Source organism: Engystomops pustulosus, chromosome 8 (genome assembly GCF_040894005.1).
Source record: "Engystomops pustulosus chromosome 8, aEngPut4.maternal, whole genome shotgun sequence".
Classification (NCBI taxonomy): Eukaryota; Metazoa; Chordata; class Amphibia; order Anura; family Leptodactylidae; genus Engystomops; species Engystomops pustulosus.
The window spans coordinates 90,178,900-90,192,558 of NC_092418.1; the positions used below are offsets into that span (position 1 = coordinate 90,178,900).

Consider the following 13,659-nt stretch of genomic DNA (forward strand, 5'->3'; position numbering starts at 1 on the left):
CCGAACGTCATCAGGGGCAGCGATCGATTGCCATGACAGCCTCGGATCTTCGTCAGACCCGAGGCTGTCTGGTTTGTGCAGTTTCGTTACAGGGAGCCAGTGGCTCATTGTAATGAATACTGTGAAAAAATGCCAAGGTAGGAACGATCAGACCATCTAGGGTTAATGTACCCTAGAGGGTCTAAAAAATAGTATAAAAAAAAAGTTTCAAAAATAATAAAAAAGTAAAAACCCTAAAAGTTCAAATCACCCCCTTTCCCTAGAACTGATTTAAAACGTAATTAACAGTAAAAATCACAGACACAATAGGTATCACCGCGTCACAAAGTGCCCAATCTATCAAAATAGATTCTGGCCCCCATAACAGAAAATTGCGCCTGGATGTCCGAAACGGGACTTTTACACCTTTTTATATCATATAAAAAATGGAATAAAAAGTGACCAGAATGTCGCACAGACCTCAAAATGGTAGAAATGAAAATGTCGGCTCATTTCACAAAAATTACATCACTCACAGCTCCGTACACCAAAGTATGAAAAAGTTATTAGCGTCAGAACATGGCGAATTTTTTTTTTCTTTTTCGTACACAATCGTTTAACTTTTGAAAATGTGTTAAAACCCAATAAAACCTGTATAACTTTGGTATCACAGTGATCGTACTGAGCCAAAGAATAAAGCATAGGTGTTATTTGGAGTGCACAGTGAAAGTCGTGAAAACTGAGCCCACAAGAATGTGACGCGAACATGTTTTTTTTCCAATTTTTCCACATTTGGAATTTTTTTCCTGCTTGCCAGTACATGGTATGGAATAATAAATAATGTGACGGAGAAGTCAAATTTGTTACACACAAAATAAGCCCTCACACAGCTCTGTACACGGAAAAATGAAAAAGTTATGGATTTTTGAAGGTGGGGAGCAAGAAATGAGCGAAAAAACCCTGCGTCCTTAAGGGGTTAAAGGAAATCTACTGTAAAAATCCATAATGATACACCAGGGACACTTACTCATAGATCCAGGCACCGTGACTGTGGTAATCATCTTATATTTGTTATCCATGGCCTCCTTCCTTCTAAAATCAACTTTTACATTTATGCAAATAACACTGCTACATCTACTGTGGCACTAGGAGCTGCTTACTTTACTGTTTGAGTACTTTGGTAAGCAGCTTCTAGTACATTTTTTGTGGGTGACAGGTCCTCTTTAAGTTTGAGAAAAATATCAGTATGACAACAGCCTAACTCTCCGATTTTGAAGTCAATAAAAAAGTTTTTAAATTTTGGGGGTTTATTTTCAGCATAATAAATATTGTAGGTGTAGCCAAGGCCTAACACATTCAATCTTTTACTCTTTTATATGTAAAATGTAACTTTTTAAAATCAAATATAATTTGCATATTGATAAAATACTGTATATTACTTTATATCTACTGCTGGTAACTTAATGGCTTTTTTCATAAGAATCATTGCCTAAATGCAAATAATTAAGCGACAAATTCATTTTTACTGCCTTCAAGCAAGTATTTTGATAAACACAGAGACATAATTACACAACCTCTAGAGGCACAAAGTAATTATACACGTTTACAACCAAGCCCTCGGCGACATTTATTCTTTAAGCTAACTGGTTTCAATATAATTGAAAAATATTGTCTTAAAACTTAATTAACCAGGTCTCTGTTGTATTCGTGCAGGTGGAGGATTTGAAGTCTAAACTTGCAATCCAGGAAGTAGAACTTCACCAGAGAAACAAGGATACAGAAGCCCTGATTGACAAAATAGGGCAGCAGACAGAAAAACTAAATCAAGAAAAATCTGTGGCAGACGACGAAGAGAAAAAGGTAGAATATATTGCCTGAACTATTGTTTACAGCATTTGGAGATTTGCTTTACATTAACTCCATTGATTTGGAGTCTGGAATTCTTCATGAATTCCATGATTGTTGTAGACAAACAGTGTGAGGGGACGTATATACGGCCGACGTATACACGGCGTATATACATCCCCCATAGATGGCAATGGGCACACGGTGCCGTATGGGTGCGGTACAGTGCCACACATGTCCTATATTTCCCCGGAATAGGGTGCAGTGCGCCATGCATCACTATGGAAAGGGGCGGGGGTGAGCGCCACATCGTGTGAATGTAGCCTGACCTGTACAGAGGTCATTGTGCTGGGAGGGAGAGGAGGTGTAATCCTGCCTGTAATGATAATGAGATTATACAAATTAGGAAATATATACTCATGTATAAGATTAGGTTTCAGCACAAAAAATGTGCTGAAAAACCTCCCCTCGGCTTATATACGAGTCAATTAAATAAACTTCCATACTCAACCTCCGGAGGCCCGATGGTCGGCGTGGCTCCCGATGTTTGGCGGCTCCTCTTCTGTCTTCCCCGCTGCTGGTCTTCGCTCTTCTCTTTTCTCTGTGTTGTATCAGCCGGCAGATACGCTTCCACGCGTCCATACTTAAGGGGGCTGGCAGGCTGTATTTTTAAGGGGGCTGGCAGGCTGTATACTTAAAGGGCCTGGCAGGCTGTATCCTTAAGGGGGCTGGCAGGCTGTATACTTAAGGGGGCTGGCAGGCTGTATACTTAAGGGGGTTGGCTGTATACTACAGGGGGCTGGCTGGCTGTATACTACAGGGGGCTGGCTGGCTATGTACTGCTGGGGGCTGGATGGCTGTATAACGGGAGGCTGAGACCAATGCATTTTCCGCCCTCGGCTTATACTCGAGTCAATATGTTTTCCCAGTTTTTGGTGGTAAAATTTGGGGCCTCGGCTTATACTCGGGTTGGCTTATACTCAAGTATATACGGTAAACTATTTATAGGTCCAAATGTCCAAATAAAAAAGTAAGATTGTAAGAGTGATTTTTTTTTCAATTAGGATTATTACATGGAAAAAAAATACAACATACATAAAATTTATATAACATAGAATCAGGAAAGGAAAAATTACAAATTGAAAAAAATTAAAAAATATTTTATTGTAGATTCATAACTAATCAATAAAACACCTAGAATATAAACAGGTATGTAATTGTGGCCAATATTCCACTTGCGGCAATGCTACAAGGTCACTTTTGTAGGGGAGCAGATCACCAGCCTTATTATACAGTACAAGGAAATGTGTCTGACATTTTCTTGTGGTAGCACATTAATGATTACATCTGGAAATGAGGGCACTGTGGCTGACTTTTCAGTGAGTACTGAGGCTGAATTCTTAATGGCACTCTGTGGCTGACTCTATGATCTTTTATGGAATACTAAGGCTATCCCTAGTTTGTGGCACTGGGGCTGATACTTCTATGGAGCATTGGGACTGACTCTTCCATCTTATGTGGAACACTGAAGTTACCCTTGTATAAGGCAATGTGGCTGACTCTTCTATGAAATACTAAGGCTATCCCTAGTTTGTGGCACTGGGGCTGATACTTCTATGGGGCACTGTGGCTGACTCTTCGATCTTCTGTGGAGCACTGAAGTTGAACTTGTATGAGGCAATGTGGCTGACTCTTCTATGAAATACTAAGGCTATCCCTAGTTTGTGGCACTGGGGCTGATACTTCTATGGGGCACTGGAACTGACTCTTCGATCTTATGTGGAACACTGAAGTTACCCTTGTATAAGGCAATGTGGCTGACTCTTCTATGAAATACTAAGGCTATCCCTAGTTTGTGGCACTGGGGCTGATACTTCTATGGGGCACTGTGGCTGACTCTTCGATCTTCTGTGGAGCACTGAAGATGACCCTAGTATGAGGCAATGTGGCAGACTCTTCTATGAAATACTAAGGCTATTTCTGGTATGGGGCACTGGGGCTGATGCTTCTAAGGGGCACTGTGTCTGACTCTTTGATTGTCTGTGGAGCACTGAAGATGTCCCTAGTATGAGGCAATGTGGCTCTTCGATCTTCGGTGGAATACTAAGGCTGACCCTAGTATGGGGGACAGAGACCGATGCTTATATGGGACAAGCACTGTTGTTTTAAGGCTGACAATCTTCAAATGGTATTCTGTGGATATCATTGTAATATAAATTGTCTGGCATTGCATCAGGGAAACTGTTACTTAGTTGGTTCCATTATAGGAACAGAAAATGTTTCCTTAATCTGCTCTCAGAGATAGAAAGCTGGAAGGGTGATCTCAATGTGATGTAAAATCTCCTTTCAGTCCTCCCTTTAAACATTGGATCAATAGCATTTGAATTTGCTAACTCCACTTTCAACCCATTTACCTTTCACTTTCATCGTAATCTCTAGTACAGTCCTATGTGTGGTAAGGGATCCAGAGCCTCATTGCCAAGGGCTCAGGTTCCTTGCATCTTACACACAATACTTTATATGGCAAGATACAATTCACCAACCGAATTGTTTAATGATTGAAATCAAAGATCCACAATCTTGTCAGCCGGATTCAATTTAGAGTAATGTCCAGGATCCAAAAATCACAAATCAAATAGCTGTAAGTCCCATGTGGTTCCTAAGCCATAGGTTGAGAATACAGATCCACATAATTTAGTTTTTATACCAGACCCTTACAGTGTAATGTTGAAATCTTAAGCTATGAGATGAGCTTGAGGCATGTCAACTATTGTGATGGTTTTGTCTAACAGCTCATCCCCCTTGAGATAAGGTTTAATAGACAGGCTTAGTTAGACATACTTAAATCATTTCGCTAAATTGAAGCCCTTAGGGTGCTATAAGCCGGGGTCCCTGTAGAACAGCCTCATTTGTTGTATGATTTGCTACTAAATTATCATGTCTTTTTATCCCAACAACTGTTTATCTTAGAGCTGAGATTAACCATTAACAACAGGATTTAAGTGTATTAATTTGGCCTTCTTTAGATATGGCTCCTTAAAAGATATTTACTACAAGGATGAAGGATTGTAAACCAAAAACACTGACATACTGGTGTGTGTCTCCTCTGGCAGGATCTGCTCTTATGCCCTTGTGTTTACAAAAAAAATATTTACAAAAATATGCAAATGAATCAGAGGGGCTTAAGTCACCATAGGTGTTAATGGGGCCTGGTACCCCTGGGGCTCATTAGCATAATTTTTTTGCCTTTTTCCCTTAAAAATAAGGACATAGGAAGCTTAAAGAAGATCAGATCCTGACAGTGGGGGCGCACACCAGTATGTCAGTGTGCTTGGTTTACAATCCTTCATTTTGGTGGAGATGTCCTTTAAGTATACTTATTTATTCATAACTGTAACAAGCATTTATACCTGTTAGGTGGAATTTACACTCATTGGTCCCATCACACTGGAAACATATGTCAGATAAGGAATGGAAACTTCTTCTCTTTGGCCAGGTACCAAGTCGCAGACACACCTGTGCACCCCTCTCCCCCCTCATGTGGCAGCAGTGGTTCTTACCTGTCCGCGTACCCTCGTTGTCTCCAGCCAGCCCGTCTCCTAAGGCGCGCGCATGCTGGCTTCCTGTCTCTTAAAGGGCCAGTGCACCACTGATTGGCACTGATTTCCTTAATTTAATAAATAGCCGGCCCCTTCCTACATCCCCCACCGTTTTTTTGTGCCTCATAGCCATTGAGAAAGCTTGTTACCTATGCCCTGTGCCTATACTGTGATTTCTTGTTGTGACCCCGTTTCCGTTATTGACTTTGATCCCATGCTGCCTGCCCTGACATACTTCGTAGGACACATTAGTGCAAAAGGAAAAGGAAACCCTTTTAATAAAAAAAACTACTGTCCAAAGTACCATAACATTGTTTTAACAAATCCCTATTTAAGTCCTTCTCCCACTTGCCTCCCTGCCTGCTGCCCACATCACTGAAGGTCAAATTACTTTAAAAAAGGGTGGTATGATGATACTGTCAACCGGTCACATCTTATTTTGATCCTGTACCAAGACGACTGGTCATGATGAGGCTTTCTTGGGGTACCATTGGCAAAATCTTTTCCACCAGATCTACAGGTTCTGATTGATCCTGGATTGGAAGCCTCCAGGACCTATAGAAATCTAGAGCATTGCTCTGGGATATTTTGGGTTCTACTTCTTTCCACTATGCAAAAAATACAGCAATAACAGCTATGTGCTGCACACCTCTCTCATGGAGCTACAAACAGTCAAGGGTTGATCCAGTAAACCCAAATTGTAAAACATAGAAAATGAGTTCTGACCGGAGCTCCCGATTCCCTTGCTTCCGTGTGTCCTTCTCTTCCAATATGTCAAAATAGAGCAGTTCACACTCCTCCAACACAAATTCCTGAATCCTCCGATAAGAATATACCGCTATTCAGACCAACACTCCTGCGTTTTTCTTGTGACCTCCTCTGTATGCAACATATGTTGCGGTAGATCGCTGGCAGAAATTCACCCGCAGATAGCGTAGTACAGTTTACACTCAGGATTTATTTAGATTAAAAACATACTCACAAAAGAGCGATAAAAATGCGCATATAAAACTCCAATATGGGACGCCAGCTGCACGTTCTCGCCCGACCCTGGGTTTCGCCCGGTTTGGCTTCTTCTGGGGCGTTGCAACGCCAAACCGGGCGAAACCCAGGGTCGGGCGAGAACGTGCAGCTGGCGTCCCATATTGGAGTTTTATATGCGCATTTTTATCGCTCTTTTGTGAGTATGTTTTTAATCTAAATAAATCCTGAGTGTAAACTGTACTACGCTATCTGCGGGTGAATTTCTTCCAGCAATCTACCGCAACATATGTTGCATACGGAGGAGGTCACAAGAAAAACGTAGGAGTGTTGGTCTGAATAGCGGTATATTCTTATCGGAGGATTCAGGAATTTGTTTTGGAGGAGTGTGAACTGCTCTATTTTGACATATTGGAAGAGAAGGACACACGGAAGCAAGGGAATCGGGAGCTCCGGTCAGAACTCATTTTCTATCTTTCCACTATGGTCTATTTCTTATGAGTAGATTTACGAATAATCTATTAGAAACAATTGATTGATATGTCCTATGTGTGTAATAATAACAGAAATGTGAATAAGAAAATTAAAGATGACCATATAGTGCTGAATGGTTCTTTTGCCAATAAGTAGACCCAGCTACCAATATACATGTATAAGGGCAAGCATACATAGTAAGGATGTGTTTTCAGTTGAAACAGGATAAAATTCATCCTATTCCCCTGAAATATGGGGAATGATTGTCATCAAGGCATTTTATAAACATTGGATGGTCCCCGTTACCCCAAACCCCAAGTATATGTTCATAAGTCATTTCCTATAGTGGACCCATAAACTTCTAAAGCACAACCAAGTGGATCATTTACCCAGTTACGCCAATGACATGTGATCACAAGTATACAATTTCCCAGTATTATATAACGTATGATGTATATTCTGTGTTTCAGTCATTTTTGTAAAAAGTGTTTAGTATAAAAACTTTTTGCATCTTTGGGTTTATGTTTAGGTAAATGCTCTCCAGGCAGACATAACAAAACAGCAACAAGACTCTGCTAATGACCTGGCTAAGGCAGAACCGGCTCTCCAAGCAGCAAACGCAGCCCTTAACACCTTGAACAGGGTAAGATATAGTTGCCAGATCTCTATCATCTTTATTTCTTTACCACAAAACAAAAATGTAACTTTTTTTTTTTTTTTTCAAAAAACTCAGTTGAATCTTACAGAGCTCAGAACATTTCCTAATCCACCAGCTGCGGTAACCAATGTGGCAGCTGCTGTACTTGTGCTCTTATCCACTAATGGAAAAATACCTAGAGACAGAAGCTGGAAAGCCTCAAAAGTGGTGATGAGCAAGGTAAGACATTTTTATTCCATGTTTTTTTTAACTACCAGTAATTAACCAAAGAAATTTAGGGAAAGCTGGCTATACACATTAGATGAGAATTGTTGGAATCTGCTCATTTTTGGTAGGTTTGGTCAACCATCTAACATGTATGGTGTTTCCTAACTCTCCAATGATGGCAAATCTGGAAGTCAAGATTCGGGAAGTCAGAATGCACCTGCCCACTGCATTTATTAGCACCTTCCGCTACTCTTTACATATCCCCTTTTTGCTGAACTGATCATGTATTTGTATGTCACCCAATTCCTCCTGCTTTTGGGAGCCTTAAGTATAAAGTTCTTTTTATTTAATCACACCACAAACAGAATTATCATTTTAATATTTGGGAGCAATATATATTGAACCATTGTTTCATAAACACATCAGGATGGTTCCACGCTTTTAAATTGTTGCAACAGCATTGATCAGTCGATCGACATGGGACTGGCTCTCAGCAATTTTTGTCCAGGCAAAACCAAATTAGATATTTTGTGAGTGGCCACACATTTGTTATAAGATGCTCATTGGACCTGCATATTTTTGACATTACATGACAATAACATTAAAGGGGTATTCCCACATAGACAAGATTCTTAGATATACTCAGGATAACAAAATAACACATTCTCTAATTTACTGTTATTAACAAAAATGCAACATTTCACAGATATATTTCCAACCTGTCTCTATCAGTTCTGGTGTACACAATTTCAGTTGCCCTGGGATCAGACCGTTTTTCTTCTGGTTTAGGGTTGGGCAGAACAGATTCATCTCATGGAAACAGCATCTCACAGCCGCACACTAGGGAAATATAGAGCAGGCTCTATCTTTTCCCTGTGTACTGCGCAGAACGGTGCTACGCATTGCCGTCTATGGAGATGTATATACGGCCACATGTACGTCCCCCCAGACGGCCGGGTGAATGAATCCTTACAATGCAGGGTCTCTGCCCCTCCCCCCCCCCCCCCATTCCCAGAGGAGCACAGACACAGACTCGCACATTTTCTGCTGTCAAACTGCAGCATAAGGAGAGTAAATCTACAAGCTACAGATACGATACAACCTTTATATCAGGAGAGGAGGCACATCAGAGCTGATTGTGTGTTATATAGTTGATTTAGCAGTGCTAGAGAGTGTCATTGTGTCATCCATCTCATGGATCTCATCATCTCTGATTTGTCTCATCTCTCTTATTATGTCTCAGATACTAGTGAATGTTCAGAAGCTAAATGAAAGTGTAGATAAACCTGTACCCAGATAATCTAACCACATTGTCAGCACACAGGGATCATAATGTGTCTGCTTAGAGAGTACCCGCCCACACTCTGGAATTTTACACTGACCATCACAAATTATAGTTAAAATTCTAAAGTGAGGGTTTAAAAAATTATATTTATAGTGTAAACATTACTAGCGGGTTAAAATTTGAAAACTTTCTTTCATGCGCAGACCCCTTTAAGATGCTACTTTTTAGTGTGATAATTATTTTTAGAATTGCCATTAAAATGTAGCTTTAATTTCTATACCAACCTACAGTTTTCTAAATATTTTAGGATATTTTATCCATTGAACTATACCAAAAGGGCAATTGGCGAATGCCATTTGGTAGGTGGCATGAACCCTGGGTTAAAATTGTAGACCACATACATAGAAAGACTTCTAATAATAAAAAATAAATCTAAAAAGAACACACTTGGCTGAGCTACGGAGGTGTTTTCTTTGCAGAGAAGACCACTAGTACAGTATAGACCATTATCCTGTACATTAACTTCAGCCTTTCTCGGGATCCGTTGCTGACACTCATCACATTGTGAGCAGATAAGCAGCAGATAATCAGAGCAGCGTTCCCTGAAGCCATAATGGTGAAAGTACATAAGATAGAAATGCTTCTTCAACCCTCATCTAATGGCACAATTATCTCCATCCATGAGATGTGCAGTGTATTAGTTGACGGGTGCACCTGCAGTAAAGGTCAGGTCATTTCAGTTGTTATTTATCTATTATTTTTTAAGGGCAATTTACTAAAACTGTTCTTGACAGTTTTCCCCCCTCGCTCTACATGTTATGCTGCAAGACATTAAGGGTCAGATTTACTAAGGCATGTAAAGGAGAAATGAGCCAAGAGAGGTAAAAGTCAACCCAAATGGGCCATTTATAAATCCTCATACACATTTATAGAGTGGACAACATTAGTAATAAAATACAATCTGACACTCTCCGTAGTTTTAAGTTTCCCATGACCTCAGAGTGGGATTGTATCTAAATGAGTTTCAAACCCCCAAATAAAGTGGATTTTCTGTAGTGTTGCTCCTGTTGCAGTCACTTTTCATCAGTTAATCAGTGGATAGGATACATTTTGGTCTTCATTGTCTTCTCAAGAGGAAGTTCTTTTAGAAGATGTGACCCACTTGTAAAACCTCAAAATTTGTCCACTCCCTGGTGTGGCTCACTCAAATGGTCCTTCTTAATTTTACGCTTCCATCAATTATTTCTTGGGAAGTAGTCCGCAAATCCTCAGTGTCTTCTGGAAAATTGGAGTGGTTGTTCGGGATTCAAAAATGTTATGTATGGCTGGATGGGCTGGGTAAAAACAATAAACCACTTATACTCATGTGTTCAGGTTCTCCCGTTCAGGCGTGTCCATCACTGCCAGGTATTTGTTTACAGAAGCCCCGGTGCCGTCCAAACCTCTGCCACACTCCAGAATGAGTTTGACTGTAGCAGTTGCAAGCCAGAGATCTGGACACCATCCGGGACCTCTGTAAACAAACAGACACCAGCAGTGACAGACAGTAAAGCATCTGAACGGGTGATCTGGAGGAGGTGAGTGTAAGTGGTTTATTGTTTTTATATAGTTTCCCAACCATATATATAACATTTTTTCAATCCTGGAAAACCCCTTTTAGGAATGCACACCTTGAACTCATCTGGATGTACTTGCTGTGCATGGACACCTTGGGGATAGATATTTTACTAAGTCTCCAGCACACAATAGTAAATGACAACCATGAGCTAGCCACAAAAATGTCAGGTAGCTCACAGCCACCATTGAATTCTATTATGTACCGCACCAAGCCAAGTGTCCGTGCCGCAAATTATAGAGCAGGAGCAATTCCTGTCTGTATTGCGATGCGGCCACAGCTCCTATGGGGATGGGAGGCCATCTTGACCCAGCCAAAAAGGGTCGCAAACTCTTCCATGTTTATGGCCAGTTCTGCACATTGTAATGTGCATGAGATATTTTCTATATGAAGACTATTAACAACATTTTGTTGTCTTACAGGTAGATGAATTCTTACAGAACCTAATTAATTTTGACAAAGAACATATTCCAGATGCTGTTGTCAAGACCATAAAAGATGACTATTTAAGGGACCCTGAGTTTAACCCAGAGTTTGTACGCACAAAATCCTCTGCAGCTGCAGGCCTGTGTGCCTGGGTCATTAATATCATCAAATTTCACGAGGTGAGGGATTGTCATGGAGCAAAGGCCACACTGTAATGTTGCACTTTTGGAAACTTATTAATGGAAATTTATTAAGCAGAACTTGTTTTTCTTGGTGTCAGGGGTGCATCAGCCATTCACAGAGTTGAGCATTTTCCCTCAGGCAGCACCACCTGCAAAAAGATGGGGGGCAGCAGCAGGGGCTCAGTTATCTGCTACAAAGCAGAACTGGTGCTTATGAATAGTGTCAATTCACACCTGTTGTCAGCATGGATATGAGACACTGTATGGAGTCCACATACTAAAAATAACCTGATACATTGTTATTGGATGAGGCAGAGAGGGTGCTGTTCTATAACTCACCTCAGGCAGCAGATAATTTATGGAATAAGGGGCTCCAGGCTCTATAGGTGTCAATGGAGTCTGGAGCCCCTCTTTGCATAACTTTTAAAATAATTTTTCTTAAAAACAAGGCATAGGCAGCTTAAAGAAGAACAGAACCTGCCAGAGGCGGCACCCAGCAGTATGTACTGGGTTTACACTCCTTCATCCTGGTGGTAGATGTCCTTTTTAAGTTCCATAGATCCGCTGTTCCCATTCAGACTTCAGAATTGGACAGCCACAAAAATGTCATCAATGTTTCTACAACGTGTGAATTCGCCCCATATTCTGACCCTTTCATCACTGGTCAGAGGCAGAAATGAGACAATTCTGTTCTCTTGATCAGTTACAAGCCATTCTTATCCTCCAGGCTTCAGACTGATCGCGCTATTTCCCTGTGACTTTCTCTTTTTGTTTGATGTATGTGGGAAAGCACAAAAATGGGAGTAATCCAGTGCGTATGATTAAAGGCTTCCCTCCGCTCTCATATGTCAATCTATTAATGTACTGTTAGTTCAGATGTTAGTATGATGCATTTTGTCACAGCAAGGGCATTCATCACAGGTGGATGGAAAACTTAGAGAAAAGTAATTGTGAGAGGCCCTATTCATCTTACCGGAGCGTAATTAATGCCGCTTACAATCTTTAATTTTTCACTATTTGTCATGATGAATATTTCCTTTTGCCTGTGTTATTTATCAATCTATTCTCATACCTCCTGGATGCTTCAAAAAGATGTATGTAAGTACCGGATTGTGTGCTGGAAACAATCGCATGAAGTGGGAGATTTTATTTGTCTTTTCCTATACAGAATTATGAGATAAATATTTTCCTTCCATTCAGACACTGACTTGTAATGTGATGGATGGACTTTTTCTTCCAGAAACTGATGACTGGTTTAGTTGGTTGAGCAGTGTATTTATTTAGTTGCTTTTATTCACGTTCAGTTATGACTTGTCATGTTGACGGCTCATATACCTTATTATCCTGAATTGGGGATATGTGATATGACATGTTACAGGGCTATAGAATTATGAGATATGGAAATGCATGCTGTTTGCTCTATACTTATTGCTGTGGGATATGTTTGCCACTTTTGGAATGTTTCTAAACACTTTTAGTATCTATAAACCCATTTGAATGATGCAACAATATCATAGTACCATATTAGATATGGCCAAAATTTGGCCATTTTTTGGCCCATAAAAAATTCTAAACTCAAGTAGGCTGGTAAGAAACAATTCCTGGAATACTCCATAGTAACAATCTCGTTCCCATAACATATGATATTTTTTACTTTGATAAAAAAAAAGGCGCTTAGGCCCATCTTCTACTTTTCCAATGTATCAGCCATGACGACATTCTTTACCATAAAAGGCAGTAGCTAGACAACAACGGGTCAGAACCAAGTTGACAAAGCTTCTCCCATCACCGCCTCCTCAAGGGTGACAGCACACACCTGCTATAGCCTAACAAAGGCCGCAGCCTGAGGTTATAGAAGAGGTATGCTGTCGGCAGGATATCACCACTGAGCCTCCATAAACCAACTGAGGCCGTTGGGAGGAGCAGTGCTAAACCAGACATAATGACGATGTGAGTATAAGTTCTTTATAATTTTTACATTATCTAGGCCCAGATAGGACAAATTAACTGTAGACATGCTGTTAAAGTTCTCCCCACCTCTAGAAAACTTGTGGAAAACAGTAAAAAATAGTAAAAAAGCAAAATTGCTACCATGAGTTCACATATCGTCTTTTGACTAGAACACGGTGCTGGTTGGATTGATGAGTTGCTTTTGATGCCATTCTAGAGGGGTGCCTATATTTGCAAATAATGTCTTCTTCTTTTTGAGCATTTCCTGTAAGACAATAAAAACCAAAAACCCCACAACACAACCTGTTAGCATCATTCAAAAGGGCAATTATAAACTGATATTTCATGTAAGTTCATGTTGAAATACTTGGTAATCAGATTCTGCTGACAATTTATTGTTATGTTTTGTGTTGTTTGCTGTTGTGTTAAAGGGGTATTCTCGTCTGGGCATTCACATT

The 13,659-nt window shown here is 40.3% G+C and overlaps 1 protein-coding gene across 3 annotated transcripts in view; it reads left to right on the forward strand.

Moving 5' to 3' along the window:
• Positions 1 to 13,659, forward strand: part of LOC140075597 (dynein axonemal heavy chain 11-like) — a 222,770-nt gene that overhangs the window by 120,039 nt on the left and 89,072 nt on the right. For all 3 annotated transcript variants that reach the window (XM_072121698.1, XM_072121699.1, XM_072121700.1), the window contains 4 exons: positions 1,693 to 1,839; positions 7,408 to 7,521; positions 7,612 to 7,755; positions 11,066 to 11,248. In XM_072121698.1, the coding sequence (XP_071977799.1) occupies positions 1,693 to 1,839; positions 7,408 to 7,521; positions 7,612 to 7,755; positions 11,066 to 11,248 (588 nt within the window). The remainder of the gene's footprint in view (positions 1 to 1,692; positions 1,840 to 7,407; positions 7,522 to 7,611; positions 7,756 to 11,065; positions 11,249 to 13,659) is intronic.